The 21470-nt window shown below is 42.7% G+C and overlaps 1 protein-coding gene across 3 annotated transcripts in view; it reads left to right on the forward strand.

The window, feature by feature from the left end:
* The window catches only part of LOC124122843 (girdin-like), a 94349-nt gene extending 73085 nt beyond the window's left edge, over positions 1-21264 (forward strand). The window contains exons 12-27 of one of the 3 annotated variants that reach the window (XM_046486000.2): positions 184-319; positions 730-2117; positions 2616-2743; positions 3173-3262; positions 3893-4012; positions 4135-4231; positions 5676-6446; positions 6887-7032; positions 8259-8348; positions 8508-8562; positions 9675-9789; positions 11497-11634; positions 13811-13909; positions 14831-14982; positions 15350-17088; positions 17858-21264. In XM_046486000.2, the coding sequence (XP_046341956.1) occupies positions 184-319; positions 730-2117; positions 2616-2743; positions 3173-3262; positions 3893-4012; positions 4135-4231; positions 5676-6446; positions 6887-7032; positions 8259-8348; positions 8508-8562; positions 9675-9789; positions 11497-11634; positions 13811-13909; positions 14831-14982; positions 15350-17088; positions 17858-17870 (5277 nt within the window). In that variant the 3' untranslated portion in view covers positions 17871-21264. Of the gene's footprint in view, positions 1-183; positions 320-729; positions 2118-2615; positions 2744-3172; positions 3263-3892; positions 4013-4134; positions 4232-5675; positions 6447-6886; positions 7033-8258; positions 8349-8507; positions 8563-9674; positions 9790-11496; positions 11635-13810; positions 13910-14830; positions 14983-15349 lie in introns of all 3 variants that reach the window. The other 2 variants (XM_046485990.2, XM_046486009.2) reach the window with 2 other exon arrangements.
* The last annotated feature ends 206 nt before the right edge of the window (positions 21265-21470 follow it).

Genomic DNA, 21470 nt, shown 5'->3' on the forward strand with positions numbered 1-21470 from the left:
TGGGATAAGGTTTGGTGTTATCACACACAGGGTTGGCATTAACCCATCTGTATGGGGTTCATGTTAAGACTCTCTTGGGTTGGAGGTAACACAGAGGTGATGTGGATTGTATGGGCTGAGTTAAACACAAACTAAAGTGAGTCAGACGTACCACAGACTAAAGCACAGACATTGCTTCTGTAGGAGAGAGATGGTGACCGGGAGAAGATCCAACAATTGACTGAAGACATCTTACGACTGGAAATGGACAAGAGGAACTCGATGAATGAGAGCGCCAACCTCGAACAGGAGCTGCAGGATGCCAGACACAAGCCGGGAGGTGAGGGCTGCTGTAGTATGGCCTGGTCTGTAGACTGTATAGACCTGTGTGGTGGAGTGTTTGTAAGGGCAGTCATATGTCAGGTATCATAGTGAGAGCCCAGGCCTGATGCTGACAAACCATTGTACATCAATCCCCTGTGAGGCTTTACTCACAAATAGATTAAATATACAGCCGTTATTGCCACCAATTTTCTTGGACATGTTTGCTTGTGTGTAATTGTAATATTGTCACCAATCATATTGGAGCAGCACTAGCTCATTTTTGTCACAAGACATGATGAAGAAGGATGCAGGAAAACATCTAAATTTAAGTAATTTGATCCAATCTCATGATTATCTTGTTTATTATGAAGTTAAGTTGGGACTATAAGACTTGTGTCAGTTTCTAACACTGTTGTTCTGTTTCAGTTGTAAGTGGCTCCCTGTCCGACCAGCTGAGCGAGACGTCAAATGCTCGGATCCTACGGCTGCAGCTGGAGAACCAACAGCTGCATGAGAAGCTTCAGGAGGCATCTGAGAACGCGCTGATCCAGAACACAGCCATCAACCTGGAGAACGAGAAGGAGATCCAGAGACTCTCGAAGAAGCTGGAGAAGCTCCAGGAAAGCAACTCCCTGGCGTCCCAGGAATGTCTGGACATGGAGGAGCAGAAGGACGAGCTGAGTCGGGAGAAGGAGAAGTTGATCGTCACCCTGGAGATGGTGAAGGAGAACAGTGATCGGCAAGTGCGCGAACTGGAGGCCGAGAACGAGCATCTCACACAAACCATTGATGTTCTCCGGGAACGCAATGAGAAGTCGAATGATGCTCGTATTAAAGATTTGGAAAGGGAGAATCGAAGACTTCATGAAACTGTGTCGACTAAGAATGCTATGCTTTCAAAACTTGAGTTTGAAACAAAACAGTTACACAGGTCTTATCAAAAGTTGAAGGAAAATGTTGACACAGTGCCAGAACTGGAGAATGAAAATGCAAAACTGGAAAAGGAAAATTCTGAAATGCATAAACAGATTACAACACTAGAGCTAACCTGTGATAAACTTAGTACTGTGGAACAAGAGATTTCTGATTTAGATGTGGAGAACAGGAAGTTGACAAAAACTGTGGACACGTTGCAGAATTCTCTCAGGAAGAAGGAACAGTTAGAGGAACAGAATATCAACTTGACAGTGGAAAATCAGAAACTGCAGAGAATGTTAGACTCTTTACGTGATTCCTCAGAGAAAAATTTCCAGTTAGAAAATGATAAGGATGTGTTAAATAGAGAAATACAACAGCTGAAGAAATCCCTGGAATCTCAGAAGCAACATAAAGCGAAACAAGAACAGATGGAATTTGAACTGTTAGACATAGACAACGAAAATCAAAGACTTCAGAAGTCTCTAGATATCACAACTAGGAGGATGGAACAATTAGAAAATGATAACTCCGATCTAGAAAATGAAAATGAAAAGTTAGCTAAAACATTAGAATCAATGAAAGTGTCAATCAAAAGGTTAGAAGAGAAAGAGAAAGAAGCTTTGGAGACCGAAACAGAATTGAGTGAACTGCAAAAAGAGAGGGCAACTCTGGAGAAGGAAAACAAAAAATTAAGGCAGTCGCTAGAGTTACGTGACTCGTCCTATGAAGAGCTGACAGCTCGGAACACAGCCATGGAGCAGCAACACAAGTCTCTGAAGAAGTCGGTGGAGAAACTGAAGGAGACCTGTGCCCGAGTCCGGGACCTCGAGAAGGAGAACAAGGAACTCATGCAGGAGGTGCACCTGGACAAGAAGACCATCCCCACACTCAGGGAGGTAAGTAATGCCCTGTCTGTCTTGTGGTTGCTGTGGTGGTGGGACAGATGCTGGTCAAAGAGCATTTGCTAACCTGTGGGAATTCGGGGTAAGAATATAGGCCCCCCCCAAGCTTGCTAACTTGGTTGATACATGTCATATCCTAATTTCATGTTTTGATGCTCATGTAAGTGACTGGATTGTCTAGACTCGATTATTTACACACCACCGTCCTATAGCTGGTATATTGCTGAGGGCAGTGTTAAAACGACAAATGAATAAAAAGTACAGCATTTGCTTATTATGTTTATATTGCCAACATGGGTACAATGCGTGAAGCCCAAACTAAGTGTCACCTGCCCTGACATGGCTGAAATATTGCATATATATTAAGCATTGGTTTCTGTACATAAGTATATTTTAAAGGCAAATTCAAAGCCTCAGTCTTGTAATGAGTAAGGGTAATTTAAGTGACAGTTGTAAGATTCGTTTTCTGCATGGTACTTCTGTGTATTTCAGGACCTGGTGAATGAAAAGATTAAGTCCACCACTCTGTGCAATGAGTTGGAGACCTTGAAACATGAGTTGGAGCGGGTTGGCATCAACCGGGAGAAGCTGGTCATGGCTGAACAGATGCAGGATGATAGGTGAGAAGTTATCACCACTTTGTGGACCCAAATTCCATCAACAAATATCATTATACGTGTAGTCCCAACAGAATCCTTATCAGCAAAATGGGTTAATATTGACATTCCCATTGTCAACAAATACTGTAACTTAATGCAAATTTGATGCTTCCCCAGGACTTCAACATGATTAGGTTTCACGGTATTTGTTTCAATGATTAAACCAGGTACTTGTTTCAATGTTACTGACACTGTCGACCTCAAGCATGGGGATCGTTTTCACAAAGAAATAAGAGCTTAGATAGTCAAAGGGATTGTTGTTTTAAGCCACAGTTGTTGAAAGTGCTATGTATTTTCAGTTAAGAACAACCAGGTTCTTTTCACATGATGTATGTTGGTTATGTAACCCAGATTTTAGCTAGCTTTCACTACATGTGTGATTCTTGACAGCCGCTACCAGGCGCTGGAGTCAATGATGGAGGACGCCTTCAAGAAGAGTCTGGATTTGAAGGAGCAAAAAATTCAACTCCTTGAGAGCAGGTCAGAATAAGTGTCCTTCTTCAAATCTACCAAGGGGCAGTGGGGTAGCCTAGTGGTTAAAGCGTTTGATCGTCACTCCGAATATCCAGGTTCGATTCCCCACATGGGTACAATGCTGGATATTGCTGGAATGTTGTTAAAAGCGGCGTTAAACCACACTTACACACTTACACACTCACTCACTCACTCACTCAAATATACATAATCTACCTTCAATAGATGTCCATTGTCCATGACTTGCTTACTCTAGGAAATGTAAGTCGCAACAATGTATTATAGGTAGGGGTCCCATTTTTGTTGAGCATATTGACCAGGATGATGATATTGGTGTTATGACTATCCTAACTCACGTGGTTTCCCCCGATTATGTTGCTAGGTTTGTCAGCATCTTACCTGGCTCGTGGGTTTTACCAAAGTGGTAAACATCTGAGACCTGCATCACTTCAGGCTTTCCTCCCACATTTAGCTGACAGCTGTGATATAACTGGAATACTATTCAAAGGGGCATTAAACACAACTCACTCACTCACTCCCTTACACACACATGAACACAGACCAATGATAGTCACATCATGTTTTGAGAATTTGTTCTTAGTATTTGCAGTGAAGTTGACTTGTTTGGTGTGTTAGGTTGGAGGAGTCAAAGAGCTGGAACCAGAGGCTGAATGAGGAGCTGCGAGAGGCACGGCGCGAGGCTGAGATGCTGAAACAGAGATATGAGGAAGAGGAGAACTTCCGGGAGAGTGACAGGTCAGGATCTTCTACCTGTAAAAACACACCTGTGATGTTCATCATCCTGATCATGTTGTTATGTTTCAGTATTGAATAGGTTTAAGACTTTTGTCTAGTTTACTCTGTTACTGTTGTTACAGGAAGAACGAATCTGTGCGGTCGGAGCATCACCATCATCATCATGCCACACAGGACATCCTGGATCTCAAGGACCATCTAGTGCAGGTGGAGAGGACGGTAGGTACTCGTCAGTCACATTCACACTTGTGCAATTGGGCGGTTAACACTCAGAGTATGTTCCCTTACTCTAGAGGATAGTGTGTCCCCCTTGCTCTAGAGGATGGTATGTTCCCCTTACTCTGTAGAATGGTATGTTCCCCCACTTATGGAATGGTTTGTTCCCTTACTCTAGAGGATGGTATGTTCCCCTACTTATGGAATGGTTTGTTCCCTTACTCTAGAGGATAGTATGTCCCCCTTGCTCTAGAGGATGGTATGTTCCCCTTACTCTGTAGAATGGTATGTTCCCCCACTTATGGAATGGTTTGTTCCCTTACTCTAGAGGATGGTATGTTCCCCAACTTATGGAATGGTTTGTTCCCTTACTCTAGAGGATAGTATGTCCCCCTTGCTCTAGAGGATGGTATGTTCCCCTTACTCTGTAGAATGGTATGTTCCCCCACTTATGGAATGGTTTGTTCCCTTACTCTAGAGGATGGTATGTTCCCCCACTCTATGGAATAGTTTGTTCCCTTACTCTAGATGATGGTATGTCCCCCCACTCTATGGAATGGTTTGTTCCCTTACTCTAGAGGATGGTATGTTCCCCCACTCTATGGAATGGTTTGTTCCCTTACTCTAGAGGATGGTATGTTCCCCCACTCTATGGAATAGTTTGTTCCCTTACTCTAGAGGATGGTATGTTCCCCCACTCTATGGAATGGTTTGTTCCCTTACTCTAGAGGATGGTATGTTCCCCCACTCTATGGAATAGTTTGTTCCCTTACTCTAGAGGATGGTATGTTCCCCCATTCTATGGAATGGTTTGTTCCCTTACTCTAGAGGATGGTGTGTCCCCCTTGCTCTTGAGGATGGTATGTTCCCCTTATTCTGTAGAATGGTATGTTCCCCCAATCTATGGAATAGTTTGTTCCCTTACTCTAGAGGATGGTATGTTCCCCCACTCTATGGAATAGTTTGTTCCCTTACTCTAGAGGATGGTATGTTGCCCCACTCTACGGAATAGTTTGTTCCCTTACTCTAGAGGATGGTATGTTCCCCCACTCTATGGAATAGTTTGTTCCCTTACTCTAGAGGATGGTATGTTCCCCCACTCTATGGAATAGTTTGTTCCCTTACTCTAGAGGATGGTATGTTCCCTCACTCTATGGAATAGTTTGTTCCCTTACTCTAGAGGATGGTATGTTCCCCCACTCTATGGAATGGTTTGTTCCCTTACTCTGTGGAATGGTATGTTCCCTTACTCTAGAAAAACTGTATGCTTGCACCCATGCAGTAGGGCTGTATACAAAGTCTATGTTCATGCTCAGCTCTAATGTATATATTAAAATATTTGTGTGTTTATTGTTTGACATGATTTATTTACATTCACAGTATTTTCATCAAACAACATTGTAGCACCAAGTAGACACTGTTAAGTAAGTTTGTCCTATATTTCCAGAATGCTACACTCATGTCAGAGAACAGTAACCTGAAAAGCCAGAACACCGTCCTGAATGACCAGCTTCATAAACTGGATGATCAGAATCTCAACCTACAGTCCAGGACGTCCTCACTCCAGGAGCAGTTCGTCACCTTGCAGTCTCAAAATGCCAAGCTCCAGGTTGAAACCACAACCCTCCAGTCCAAGTGTTCCTCTCTCTTCTCACACAACAACGCTCTCCAGAGTCAAATGTCCACCCTGGAGTCAGAACACGAACTGTTGATCCAAAACCACGAGGATCTCCAGACATCACACGAGTCCTTCGTTTCGGACCATGAGGCCCTGCAGCAGCTTCATGAACAACTGACCACGGACTACGAGTCGCTCATCTCCGAGCATGGGTCCCTGAAGTCCATCCACAAGTCTCTGAAGAATGAGCTGAAGGACCTTCAGGAGCAGCTGGACTCCTTGCTGCAGGGGAAAGATGATGTCAACAAGCTGCGAGACATTCTGGAGCGGGAGAGAGAGCAGCTCAAGTCGGAACTCCGGGCTCTGGGCAATCTTCAGATGGACTATGATAAGCTACGGGACGAGCATGATCGATTAAGGAGTGGGTATGATAAGCTGAGTCAGGAATATCGCGGGGTTTTGACTGATCACAAGCAGCTGAAGAAAGACAACCACACACTGAATCTGAAGAACACAGAGATGACAGGCGAGGTCAGGGAATATAAGGACACCATAACCAACATGGATATAGAAATGCAGAAACTGGAGAACAGGTTTGATGTGAGTTTCACTTTCTGTATTGGGGCAGTGGGTAGCCTGGTGGATATAGTTGAAGTCTCATCCAGTGGAAGACCCTTGGTTCAATTCCCATATGGGTAAAGTCTGTTAAGCCTTTCTTCTTCTCTGGTGTAATATTGCTAAAATACTTCAAAATCTTTATTAGACAATACCAAAATCTAAAATTAAGCATGAATGTCAAAGGGTCTTGTGTCAGCCCTAATGTTAAAAGATTAATAGATCCCTAGATTCAAATACTATTGGAGCAAAATCTCAAGGACCCACAGGACAAACACACACGCTTGCACTTACAAATGCACGCACCACATGCACACCCCGACCAGCCCTTTAGTTGCCAGGTATGCATATTGTATTATTAGTGTAATGTTAACTTGTATTTTCTGTGAATCTAATAAGACTATTGTTATCGCTCTCCATGGCAGGCCTTGTACCAGGTGAACCAGAAGCTGGATGAGGAGAACCGGGCATTGCTGTACCAGGTGCAGCAGCTCCTCAATCAGAACCAAGACCTCCTCACTCAGGCCCTCAACAGCAAGGACCAACAGCAGGAAGAGCAGAAGTCCTACATGTAAGTAGTGGCAGACACGGGTGGACTGTACCTGGCTATGCTGGGACGGCAGGTATCGGAAGTCCCATGTCTATAATAGCAGACAGGGGTGGACTGTACCTGGCTATGCTGGGATGGCAGGTATCGGAAGTCCCATGTCTATAATAGCAGACAGGGGTGGACTGTACCTGGCTATGCTGGGACGGCAGGTATCGGAAGTCCCATGTCTATAATAGCAGACAGGGGTGGACTACCTGGCTATGCTGGGACGGCAGGTATCGGAAGTCCCATGTCTATAATAGCAGACGGGTGGACTGTACCTGGTAATGGTGGGACGGCAGGTATCGGAAGTCCCATGTCTATAATAGCAGACGGGTGGACTGTACCTGGTAATGGTGGGACGGCAGGTATCAGAAGTCCCATGTCTATAATAGCAGACGGGTGGACTGTACCTGGCTATGCTTGGACGGCAGGTATCGGAAGTCCCATGTCTATAATAGCAGAAGGGTGGACTGTACCTGGCTATGCTGGGACGGCAGGTATCGGAAGTCCCATGTCTATAATAGCAGACAGGGGTGGACTGTACCTGGCTATGCTTGGACGGCAGGTATCGGAAGTCCCATGTCTATAATAGCAGACAGGGGTGGACTGTACCTGGCTATGCTGGGATGGCAGGTATCGGAAGTCCCATGTCTATAATAGCAGACAGGGGTGGACTGTACCTGGCTATGGTGGGACGGCAGGTATCAGAAGTCCCATGTCTATAATAGCAGACAGGGGTGGACTGTACCTGGCTATGCTGGGACGGCAGGTATCGGAAGTCCCATGTCTATAATAGCAGACAGGGGTGGACTGTACCTGGCTATGGTGGGACGGCAGGTATCAGAAGTCCCATGTCTATAATAGCAGACAGGGGTGGACTGTACCTGGCTATGCTGGGACGGCAGGTATCGGAAGTCCCATGTCTATAATAGCAGACAGGGGTGGACTGTACCTGGTAATGGTGGGACGGCAGGCACAAGCAGTCCCACATGTGCACAGTGGTAGACACAGGAGTGTGCTGTATGTGGCTATCTTGGGTCACAGCTGGGATCAGCAATACTACATGTACACAGGGGCAGACACAGGGGTGTGTCAGGGCCATCTTGCTTACCAGAAAGTGTATGCGTTTCAACAGAAGAGTTCTGGTTAAATTGGTGATGTGGAAAAGAATGTTAAAATGCTCATAATGTTAATTACGATTACAGAGAGAAGTTGGCTGATCTGCGTCGTCAGAAAGAACGTCTTGAGGAGAAGATCATGGAACACTACAAGAACAGATGGGACTCTCCCAAAAAGTAAGTTGTCCTCTGTGTTAACCACCTTCAGGTTGCATGATGCTTCCATAACAAGATGCTATGACAGCTGGGTTGCTGACCAGGATCAGACCTCGTCGATGGGTGTTCTCTTGCGCGTGTCTTCATCACAATGTATGTCTGTCTGTCTGTCTGTTCCAGGAACAAGGGTTTTGGTGCTATGATAGCCAGGAAGGCCAAGGGAATTATTTCTCGGGTAAGAATATTTTTTGTACACCCTTTTAATCAGGATCCCTTCTTCTAGACAGTCGCTGTTGGGAATGTCTATAAGCTGTGAAGATGAGGCAAGGTGAAGTGGGGTTACTGTTGCATTCAAAACTATAGCATGTATAGCGACCTGAATGTAGGAATCTAGACTAATGTTTTACATGGATACCCCACTCAGACTCTAAAGCCTCTTTGTTTTATCCCCTTAATGCCTCCTGTCATTCAGCATAACAACAAGTACCATCTTTTAACGTCTCTCGGGATTACGCTGCCGGGAATGGAACCAGCTCTCAGGCAGACGCTCTGTCCACTAGACCATGGAGGTGGCCCTGTTAATAGTTAAAAGGATAATATAAGATAGCTACACAATAAATCGCAAAGGACAATGAAGAACGAAGCGTGGTTTAATTGACAATAAAACATTGTTCTATCATGACATCATTTCTGGAAATTCGCATATGTGCTCGCAACTTTATGACATTGTAAACTGGATGACAATACTTTTGAGAGGGTTGTGAGTTATTCCCCATAGATGTAGCTGGGCAACATAGATAAATGCAATGGCTGATTGATCACGTCCAAAAGTGGGACAGATGTGTCAATCGGAATTGGGAGAAAAGGGACAGATAATTGACTGAGAATTGTGAGAATATGCTGGAAAGACTAAATTTAACTCCCCTGTTCATAAAATGTACTTGTCTGACATTGCCGAGATGGGATTCTATTCAGGGAGTCATCATTATTTAAATATGGGTAAACATTTTTAAAGCTTGTACATTTTATCAACACCCTTTAAGAGGGTGTACATAATATTGATTTCTCATAACAGAAATAAAAGACTCTTGGTCGGTGTTTATCATACAATAAAACACTGCAGTAAGTGCATTCGGCCATTGCTTCCTCATGGTTTATTCTCCCTGCAGAGTTTTATTGTACAATAAACAACTCCCACTCATCTTTTATTTCTTAATTACTACATAGGGTGACACCCTGGCCATGTTACAGGGTATATTGTCCTATTTTTGCTTAGTTCAGTTTGAAATCCACACATTGCACACATTCATCTTTGAGGCTACAGTGTGTCACTGTCTGGTATTTCAGAGACAACGAAGTAAAAGTCGACCAAATTTGGCATCGGAGAGTCCAGAGAACTCCACCATTGGGTCTGTGTCTCATGGGGAGTCGGGTGACCAGATCAACGACAGTCGGAAATCAGGTAAGCTGGTTGTGGGCAGATACAGGGTGGTGCATGTGGTATAAGCTGTATATACACCTCACGTGGATGGGTGGCACAAGGCTCAGGCCTGGTAATGGTGATAGTTATATGTGTAAGTAGTGAAGGTGTCTGTCCAGTTAGTATTAAAATATACTGAAGATGATGAGTTTAGGGATCATGAATATTTTTGGGTATATTTGTTTTTGTAGTGAAGATTAGCACACAGTTTCTTAAACACATGTTCCTGATATAGGAATCATACTAACAGGATTTCTGTTGGATATGGAAAGGGTTTTGTCGCTTTATTATTGTTAAAAAATATCCCCAAACATATTCATGATCCTTAAGTTTTTTGTACAGTGTATGTTATTTTAGATTGTGAGATGTTTATGGAAACTCACTAATATCTGTTTTGTGGATTATGCAGTGTAGCAATAGGTCTGTTGAAAGTTGTAGCAGTGAGATTCCAGCAACTATTTCACGTGGTTATACTTGTAGTGATAGAAGATTAACATCCTTCCTGATTAGTTAGTGATGTGAATTCCTCTATTTGGTTCATTTGGGCAGTATTGGGCTGGTATATCTGCACGATTGTTCTCACATTCAGATTCAGAAATAATGTGTTGTCCAACTTGAGACAGGAAATCCTGTTCTAATATCTGCATGTTGTTAACCTTGTTTTTTTGTGTACCTTGCATGTTGCATGATAAATTCCCACTGCCTGTGCACTTAACATCACCCTTCTAACATCATGTGCACGTTCTGCCGAACATCGTGTCAGCTGGACACTCCACTGTTCCTGTGCTCTGTTCACAAGTTGATGTTAGGGCCAAATCTTACTTATTCCTTGATTATTAGGTTTGTCCGCACCATGTCCACGTGTTTCAGAAGAAGCAGCCGACATTTCTTGGTACTTAATACCCCTTTATGGTGACATAACTGAAATACTGTAAAGTGTTATAGTAGAACCCCATCTCAGTGACTCACTCCACTCCTCTCCACTCCACTCCACTCCACTCCACTCCACTCCACTCCACTCCACTCCACTCCACTCCACTCAGCACACTGCACATTGTTATTCCTCAATGACTCACTCCACTCCACTCCACTCCACTCCACTCCACTCCACTCCACTCCACTCCACTCAGCACACTGCACATTGTTATTCCTCAATGACTCACTCCTCTCCACTCCACTCCACTCCACTCCACTCCACATTGTTATTCCTTGAAATATCAGTACAATATTGTACAGCTCAAGACTGCACCTAACGCCAGTACAACATTGTACATGTTATAGGCTCTGCATTGCTATGTCAGCCAGTGTCAGAATTATCTGCCAGTCATTTGAAGAATGAGGTTGAAATGACCGAGGGGAGGGAAGCACTCTAACACATAATTAACATCGGCATGATTTTTGCCAAGATTTTCTTGCATGATCGGTTTAGTGTTACTGTTATTTTTTGGTTTAAGAAACCTAAAATGTTATCAAAAGATTTTCTTCATCTTCTTTAACTATTGGAATGATCTGAAAGTATTTATATATGACAAACACAGTAATGAGCAAGTTCTCCTTTTCCCTTTCCTAAAGTAATGTTTCAGTTTTTTTCATGTTAATTGTAACTCTTTTATACCATGTTTTAGAATCAAGTATTATTTAACAAGTTCATTGTTTTTGACACATTTGTTTTGTTTGCCACTAACTCAGACAAGCGAACGAGGCGGTGTAGCGAGGGTAGTGCGCTACTGGCCACGCCCAAACTGGCAAAGCAAAATAAAAGTCTAGCCAAATCCACCACTGCTCTCAACTTCACGCAATCTCCTAAGGATAGGCCGAAACTCCGAGGTAAACATTTCCATCTTGTGCAGTTCTCCAGTCCCTGCATGGATGTTTAAGTCTTGGTGTTGTGCTTTTTTTATTTTTTATCTATTGTGGTTGTGGATTGAATCATTTCTGATTTATTTTGTACCAATGCAGAAAATGCATGTTGAGAATTAGTTCACATGGTAGACATTACACAATTTTGATGATGTTCAGATCTGAAGTTGCCCGAGTCGGGTGTCATTGTTTATTCCAATATGGAAAAGGCTAATTAATCATCATTTTCTATTTTTCGTGTCTTTCTTCAAATGTTTCATCATTTCAACATTCAGTTCAGACATAATTCTAACAATCTCCATAGATATGTGTTGCTGTGATTCTCTCTGATTGTACTAATTCTAGTAGTAACACATTACTTGTCTGTAAAGTATTAAGATTATGTGAAGTATATATTAGTTGGTGCGCCCAGGACTCACCAGAAGCTCAGTTCTGTAGTGCTATGATCCCTCCTCCTTTTAAATGCAGGGATGAGTTTGAAATGTTACTGACAGCATATCATATGTGTCCCCTGTCTTTGATTTAGGCCTGTAATGGCTGTCATTGAGTTCGATATCAGTGTATTTGAGCAGATTTTCTTTGTTTTTTGTCTGCTGATTTTGATTCCGTTCTATCAGATGTGCATGTCCTGCTGTGAGAAAGAGATGTTTCAGTGTAACTGTCTAGAATCCTGTGTTGTGCATGTTGTCCATGGCTGTAGCATGTAGTGACTACAAGCCTCAATTGTCACCTGCTGGAGGTCTTAAATAAGCATGTTCCTCTGCAGCTGTGGTCCTAGTAGAACATGTGTTGTACCTGGCTAGAACATGTGTTGTACCTGGCTAGAACATGTGTTGTACTTGGCTAGAACATGTGTTGTACTTGTTGTGTGTAGCCAGAACATGTTGTACTTAGTTAGAACATATGTTGTACTTAGCTAGAATGTGTTGTACTTGACTAGAGCATGTGTTGTACTTGGCTAGAACATGTGATGTACTTGGCTAGAACATGTGTTGTACTTGGCTAGAACATGTGTTGTACTTGGTTAGAACACATGTTGTACTTGAGTAGAGCATTTGTTGTACTTGGCTAGAACATGTGTTGTACTTGGCTAGAACATGTGTTGTACTTGGCTAGAACATGTGTTGTACTTGGCTAGAACATGTGTTGTACTTGGCTAGAAAATGTGTTGTACTTAACTAGAACAGGTTTTGTACTTGGCTGAAACGTGTTGTGCTTGGCTAGAACATGTGTTGTACTTAGCTAGAATGTGTTGTACTTGACTAGAGCATGTGTTGTACTTGGCAAACCTGTCCATCATTAAATAGCTCCTCATGAGTTACGGCCAATAATTAGACTAGTGACACATCTCACATTGATGAGCAATCAGGTTATGGAGCTGACAATAATGGCCCTCCCCTAATGCTTGCCGTATTTTTGGATGACCCTCCCTATGTCCTTGTATATGTTTTTCATGACCTTCCCATTAAAGACAATGCAAAAGCACTACTAGAACTATTTTATTGTATAAGGTCCATTGTTTCATGACCCTCTGCAAATACGTGTATCATTTTTTATGACCCTCCCCTAGAGACTCTCATATTTTTGGGTGACCCACCCACCCCCTATAACAAATGACCGGTCCCTAATATGAAAGAATCGGTGGTCCTTAACTTTTATGTCATCCTAGTGGGTGGAATAGATACAGGTGGCCAGTAGACAACACTGGTTACGATAGTCACCTGGCTAAATGTTTGGCATCAGGATATGATGGAGTCACAAGGGGTGAACTCAGAGCATCATTTGAAGCTTTCAACCCACTTTGAGCAGACATGCCTTAAGTGGAGTATACTTTGACGACGCAGATATCATGGCAGGGAGCACCAGAAATTGGTACATACATTGTACCCATATGGGAATCAAACTCGGGCCTTCGGTATGACAAGCGAAAGCTTTAACCACTCGGCCTGCCATGCCATGATATAACTGGAATACTGTCCTCAAGTTAAAATCAACTCACCTAGTCATGTCAGCCCAGGTTGAGGGGCAGTGTCAAACATATCTGACCAGTCTGTGCTTGCTGGGGTAGGCAGGTTTGCCTTTGTGTTGTTGCTGTATGTGTGTACTTTTGCTGGGATAATGGGAGCTTGGTTGTTCGCTGCAGGTGCAAAATCCAGTGAGGATATCGTGGGTGACTTGTCACACAATGGGAGCGGGGAGAAGGACTCCATGTCGTCTGGCAACTCCACACAGCTTCTACCAGGTAGTGCCGGCAGTGTATAGAGTTGTGATGCAAAGCAGTGTTAGCTAGTCAACATGTACTGGTTGTGGGACTTCATTCAGCCATAGTGGATAACAGAATAGAATATTGCAAGGAAGGCAAAGTGCCCAGGTCATAAGCCTTATGTAAAGATTTTGAAATTGAAGTAATTATGCCCAAATCCTCAAGGGATTACCATTAATTTCTCATATATTTTGCTGATGTTACCTTGCAAATACTGTGTTGGGATTCGGGGTTAGAATTGGGGATCCCAGCAACCTATGTCATAAGAGGTGACCAAATGGATCGGATGGTCCAGTTCGGTGACTTGTCAACAGCATGTCATAGTACCCCAGTGGATCGTTGCTCACAATATTGATCACTGGATTGTCTGGCCCAGACATTTACAGGCTGCTGTCATATAGCTGGAATATTGCTGAGTGCAGAGTTAAACAACAGACAAACAAATCCAGCAAATTGTGTGGAATCCACTTGGCAGTAGATGGCTTTTACATGCAAAGAATTGTTTTTCAAACTCAGAAATCTTTTTCATATGAGCTGTAGTTGATACCACAGAAACCCTGTGGTGATTCCAGGGTAGAATCGGTCCCTAGCAACAAATGCTTGTCATAAAAGGCAACTTAATGGATTGGGTGGTCTGATTCAGTGACATGGTTTATTGCATGTCATCATACCCAAATGGCATCAATGGTTGCTCATAATATCAATAACTGGATTGTATGGTCAAACCTTGATTATTTATGGGCCTCTGTCATGTTGCTGGAATATTGCTGAGTGCGGTTAAACAACAAACAAACAATACTCGGTTCTTGCTAACATGGATTATGTGCTTTTGTATACAACCCATATTGTCCAGTTAGGAAGCACTGTTTGCATTATGTTAACAAGAGCTGCTGTGTGTAGGTTTGGGACGCCAATACCAGGCTGCAGATGAGGAAGCCGGCTTCATGCCTCTGTCCCCAAAGTCTCCTGTTGCCCGGCGACCAGGCTCTCCTGGAAGCGAGATGCTCACCCTGGAACAGTTCCTGAATGAGGCCAACAAGCAGAGTCCTCCAGTAAGTCACAACCTGATCAGGCCTTAACATTGTATGGTTGATAGATTTACATTTACATGCAAATTATTGGTGCCATGCAGTCATATGACTGTAATATTGCTTGTGTAAAACCAGATTTTAATTTATATTTAATCACTGTACTTGTCGTGACATAATATAGCAACTGCAAAAAATGTTTTTAAAATAGTGCAATATTAAGTCCACATGAAGTTTATCTTTATCTTATCTTTAATTGTATTTAGCTATGATGCCAGAGCCAGGGATGAGTTTTGCGAGTCAGACCTACTCTTGAGTGTAATTCTGGAGTTTGTATTTCATTTTTTTTCGCATTATCCTCTTCTCAAGTTGTATGAATGTTGTGTTCCAGAAGAAACCAGCAGACCGGAGGAGTCAGGATGATGCCGAGTCCCGCAGTACGGGAAGTGCTAGTTCCGACCCCACAAATCGAGTTATCATGAGGAAACCCTCGTCTGTGTCCCAGCAGCAGGACATGAGTCATCGCTACAGCAGCCACAGCAGCCACATACCGGATGTGGCTGCATCAGCCCAGCCAAACACAGATCTGAACATGTCTATACTGTCCAGGATATCGGGGGGAAGTGCCAACATTCCGGAAACCTCTCCACCTCCCAACAACCGGCCAGACCTTAAAACATCTACTCCTAAAGCTAATACTGAACTTTATGGTCCTCGAGCCTATTCATATGAAAGATCAAAATCTTTGGAGAGTACAAAATGGCAAAATATGCAAAACTCTTCACAACGCCTCCCACCTGAAGATGTCCGTTCACCTCCTCACACTTATGCAACTCCTCAGAGATTGGACGATTATAGGGCTCCCCAGGGAGCTGAGACAAGTCTGTTGAACTCGTCCACCATGTCTTACCAGTACGGTCAACCCATACCTCAAATGTCTAGTCCAGAGCCAGTACGTTCTCCTCCTCCACCTCCAGGTGCCAGGCCATCCCAGAGAGAGCTGCCTCCGACTCCAGTAGAAAGAGTCAATCTGGCTCCAGCTGAGCGACTTGACCGTCTAACCATGATGGGCAGTGCCAGCTCATCCACTGATCAAGCCTCTCTACCTGGTCACTATAGCAACAGACAAAGTCTCATGGCTGACGGCCGTGGGTACGATAGAGAGAGCAGCTCCGGACATTTGAGTCGGGAACCCAGACCACAGCCTCAAGGAGGTATTCGAGGTCAATCACCAGCTGCGCCTAGAAATTACAGGTCTCGTTCTCCAGGAGCAAGTAGTAATCACTATGCAACACCAAGCAGACCTTCCTTGCCCAGCACGTCTTCTACAAGCTCCCAGGAGAGAGGGCAGGGAGACAGACCGCCGCCTTATGGAAGGCCAACAGGAGCGGCAGCACAGTTCCAACACAGAACACACAACCATATGGTTCCCAACAATCGTCCTTCAACAAGCCGTCCTGCAAGTGTTATGGGTCATCCAGCATTCCAGATTTCATCTCAGAGTTCCTCCAGGAATGACCCTATATATTCCACAGTAGAAAAAGTCCGATCCAGCCGACCAACAACTCTGGAAGGTGGTTCTGGCACAAAGCCTCATTCAACGGCACCACAGACTAATGGCCCTTACACTCAGAATAGCTACACTTCACGGTCGCAAACAGTAGAGAGACCAAAATCAGTTCCACCACATCTGTTCAATCAGAACCTGAACAATGACTATCAGTCCTCATCTCAGAGACGAGGTAATGTTCCTCCTGTGCCTCCTCCAAGGAGGAGTAGAGAACCAGGGCCTTTAAGCCAGCCAGGAAACACCGTCAGTTTACTTCGTGAACCGGGCAGCCTGGGATCCCGGCCCTCAACTGATGGCTCGAATGTTCCTGGTCCTCAACAACCGTCCAGCAATCAGATGGGGTTGTCAGCCACAGCAAGGCTCCTGCCGAACACTGCCCGGCATCAGACTCCTACTGCCCGTATACAGCCACAGACCAAAACCTCATTCAATAAGGCTGCACAGTCTGTCAGGCCAGTCAAACCCGAAGACCAACCACAACAGAGACCAGACCAGGGTCAGGGTCAAGGTCAAGGACAAGCTCAAGGTCAAGGACAGGGACCGAACAAGAGCTCTGTGTGGTATGAATATGGTTGTGTGTAGCCTTGTGTGTGTCTTTAGGTTTTATCGAATACATTCCAGTTTATATGAAGCAAATGTTTGAACATATGTTTATGTTGATCTTGCAGTAAATTAATAACTTGACTTTCTCAGTTAATGTCTGTAAATAAATCATATGCTATAAGACTGAAACCAGTACTGAAAGAACTATTCTAGTTACCAATGCAATATCAGGGAGTTGTAATAAGAATGCTGTGATATGTTTGGCTCCAGATACCAAATGCTACATGTATATTAATTATTTTAGTACTCGGACATTCCAGCATTTAGTGCTCTGTAGATTTAAGCGTGACCTGACATGTGTACCATGCAAGTATCCAATTTTTTCATGATCGTATTAGATGGAAAAACATTTTACATGAAAAAGATGCATTTTTAACCCTAAAGCATTGATGGATTTTCCCAATTGCTTCTATAATGACCTTGGTTGTCATCTTGCTTGATTCAATCCCACACCTGGCTTTGTTATATGTTAATGCTTTGCATCTACTAAGTTATGTCTCAATGCAATGGAAAGCTATGTAAATCTAATCATGACCATTGTCCAGCTTCGCCTTACAAGAAGCAATGATTTTACAGGATATTCAATAAATTCTCCAAATTACCCCCAATGATGTGTCCAGTCATACCTATAGTCACTTAGCATCTTGCTAGTTTGGCCTCCTTCTATTCTCAGCGTCCATCATTGCTGCTTACTAATGGGTGCTGGTGTTTTTCTCTCTCCAACAGGCATCGCAGATGACTTGATTTACTGACTGCATGCTGGGTCTCTGCCCAGGTGCCTCGTCTGGGTGGTCACCAGTTGTCTCCCTTGGAATGGGTTGTTCAGCATGTTGGAGTATCTGTTCTTGTTTTCCCACAGTCGAAGCTTTGTTTACTTTGGTTGTATTTTTGTTGATTTATTTCCCTGTTACACTGTTGAATTGTTTGTGTTGTGCTCCATAACCCTTCATTGTACGTCGGTGTTGTGACTGGTGGCGACTCACACAACACTCATGTCAATCCTGCACAGCCATCTTGAAGTATGTCTGTGTCGGGTAGGCTGCAGTGGCTTTACAGATAACCTGGGCGAGTGTTGTGGCAGTGAATGGTAGTTGACTCATGCATGCTTTGGTACTGTGTAATCTTGTTTCCTGATAGCTGAATTTTTGTCCTGTTGCCTGGTAACATCCTGGTACTCTTGCTGTGCTGCTCTCCTGTTGCCTAACAGTAACTTTCAGATCCAGAAGAACTGTCAAACATTTAACCTCATATCATAACCAACAACCTAATATTTTAGCCCAAACCTGATTTGAGTGTCTGGTCCAGGCTTGATTATGTACTTATTATATAGCTTGATTATTGCTGTTAGACGACAAACCGAACCTGATTCTGGTTCATCCAAGCCTCTTTTGCCAATAGTAAAGGAGTGGGTAACAAGGATTGACAGCTTTGTTCAGGAACTCTAGGAATTGGTAACTCTAACAAGATACTGACCTCTATTCTCAAGCAGGAGCAGCAGTCTGTCAGACGAGGTTTTAGGCCTCTTGTCATCCACATAACCCAGAAAAGATACAAATATGCAGAAAAATCAAATTTGAGAAAGATTTGTTTTACAGTGCTTCTTCTCATTCTTTATATTTGTGGTTCATCAGCTGCATGTAACGGATCTAAAAACATAGCTACATGTAACGGATCTAAAAACATAGCTGCATGTAACGGATCTAACAACATAGCTGCATGTAACTGTTCGGAAAACATAGCTGCATGTAACAGATCGAAGAGTAATCTGTATTAAACCGATCTACGAAAAAAGCTGCATGTAACGGATATAAGTACATAAACAGATCTAAAAACATAGCTGCATGTACTGGATCTAAGAGTAAATTGTATGTAACGAATCTAAGAACATAGCTGCATGTAATGGATCCATGAAACATAACTAATGGATCTAAGTAATATGCATGTTACAGATCTAAGAACATAGCTGCATGTAATGGATCCATGAAATATAACTAATGGATCTAAGTAATATGCATGTTACGGATCTAAGAACAAAGCTGCATGTAATTGATTTAAGTGTAATCTGTATGTAACAGATCTAAGTACATAAACAGATCTAAGAACACAGCTGCATGTAATAGATCTAAGAAAGAGCTGCATGTAATGGATCTGGAACGTAACTGCATGTAACGGATCTAAGGACATCTGTTGGTGCAATATTTGAGTCAGGTCATCCTCAATGTATTAATAGACTGGCCAGGTTGTGTCCCCGTTCCTCAGTTGCTTTGTGTTGTCAGTCTGGTTTATTTATTGTAGTTCCGTGGTTGTGAAGTGTCTATCTGCATGACTGCATATCCTACCCTGTTTGAAGGAATGAATTGTTAGGTCTCTGTATCCCATTATATCAGTAATGTTTAGATAGATGTGATTGGGGTGTAACGATTCACTAAAGATGTCAAGTTAAGAGATCATGTATTGATACACACATATATTTAGATGACATGTTAACTGGTATGGCAATAAATTTTAAAACCTTTTTCTGTTTTTATATACAAGCATTCACAAGCCACTGCTATTTTTATTGATGTAAATTAAAAAAGGATGTTTTGGTCAGGGCTTTTCATTGTCATTGATGAATATAGTGTCAAGATTCCGTGTGTGGTATTATGTATTGTATCTGACCTCACCAGCAAGATACCAATAGTATCTCAACAAAGTGGATCGTTACAACCCTACTTAGGAATATTATTGAAAGCAATATACATTTTTATTCAAAATATGGCATGAATACTTAAAGTTCTATGTTCAAGCATTTGTGATGGATCGTGTGTATTCCGACTGTAAAATACTTACTCGGCTGTCGGTTCCTCACTGAAGGAAGACATGGTTTTAGCAATTCTGTGTATCCGTCCAAACTTCGTTACCATCATGTATATTCTCCATCATCATCTATTGTTCCATCACCCCTGGCAACCATTCAATTCTCTGTTCACCTTGGGGAGAAGCGGCCATTGTATCAAAACAGTTTACAGAGAACTAACGTGTGTGTAGAAACTGGATGGCTTTCATAAATTAACTGCAAATTCTTCCTTCAGCAATAACCATTGTTCCCTGCAATACACCTCATGTTTTGAAATATGTTTGGACTAGTTCTCTGAAAATGAGGGTTCTACTAATTTGGGAGTTGGGGTAACAGGTTTGTGTGTGCCTTAATAACTGTTGTGAAAATGTGTATGTGTACTGGGGTTTTCGGTTTGTAATCCTGAAGTAACCACATTGGTGAGTACCTGAGGACTGTTCCTATCTGTAGTGTCTGGTCTGTGTCAGGAGTCCGGTACTGGCCCAAACCTACAGCAATATGTTACGTCAGTACTTAGGACAAGGACAGTGATAGGGTACCAACGTAGATCAATATATGTAGATCATCAAACCTAAAGACCATATGGACACACACTCTTAGGATGCCTACAGATCTGGTAGATCTTGTGTGGTGTTGACCTACAGACCTTGTAAACTAACAGACCATGGACACCCACAAGCCTACAGCAATGTAACCTACAAGCATATAGACCTAGTAGGGACTTATAAACATACAGACCATGTAGACTTACATCTTGTAGAATATTAATTCTACTGATCATTTAGGCCTACAGACATGAAAACCAACAAAGCGTATAGACCTAATGGCTTCTAAACATACAGACCATGTCAACTTGTAATGCAAAACTCCAGTACACATAATAAGGGAATCTTGACAAAAACAAACAGGAATTTCATAGAAGAAATGGTTGTCATGGTTACATTGTATTATATCATTCCTTTTAGAGATAAATCACTTTTACCTACCATCCAGGTAGATTTGTCATTATGTAGATAGAGTTGTAGAAATTAAACCATTACGCATTTATTTTGGGATCAAGTGCCTCAAATCTTGTGATATAATTTTTAAACATATCATCGACGAACTCTAAGGTCCCAACATGTAAATATTCTTGTATACTAAAAATATTTTCATGTTCTTTGTAAGATCATATGGAACATGTTCACCCATTTGTGTAGATCTAATGAACTGAAGCAGGTTTGTGTTCCAGCTACTTGTTAATATTTATGACCAGGTTGTGTAAGATTTGTATAATTAAATGAAGTCCACAGAGCTTGATATTTTCTGTTTTTCTTGATGTTCATGCATTATATTTTATCATGTTTTGTTAAAAAGGGATATTTACCAGTATCAATCAGGATAAGTACACCCGTAAAGATCTGGGTAGAGAAGAGGTCTTCAGCAACCCACATTTGCCGGAAAAGGCGACTGTGCTTGTCGTAAGAGGCGACTAACAGGATAGGATGGTCCCGCTCGCTG

The sequence above is a fragment of the Haliotis rufescens genome, unplaced genomic scaffold (genome assembly GCF_023055435.1).
Source record: "Haliotis rufescens isolate VD_foot unplaced genomic scaffold, xgHalRufe1.0.p SCAF_3, whole genome shotgun sequence".
Classification (NCBI taxonomy): Eukaryota; Metazoa; Mollusca; class Gastropoda; order Lepetellida; family Haliotidae; genus Haliotis; species Haliotis rufescens.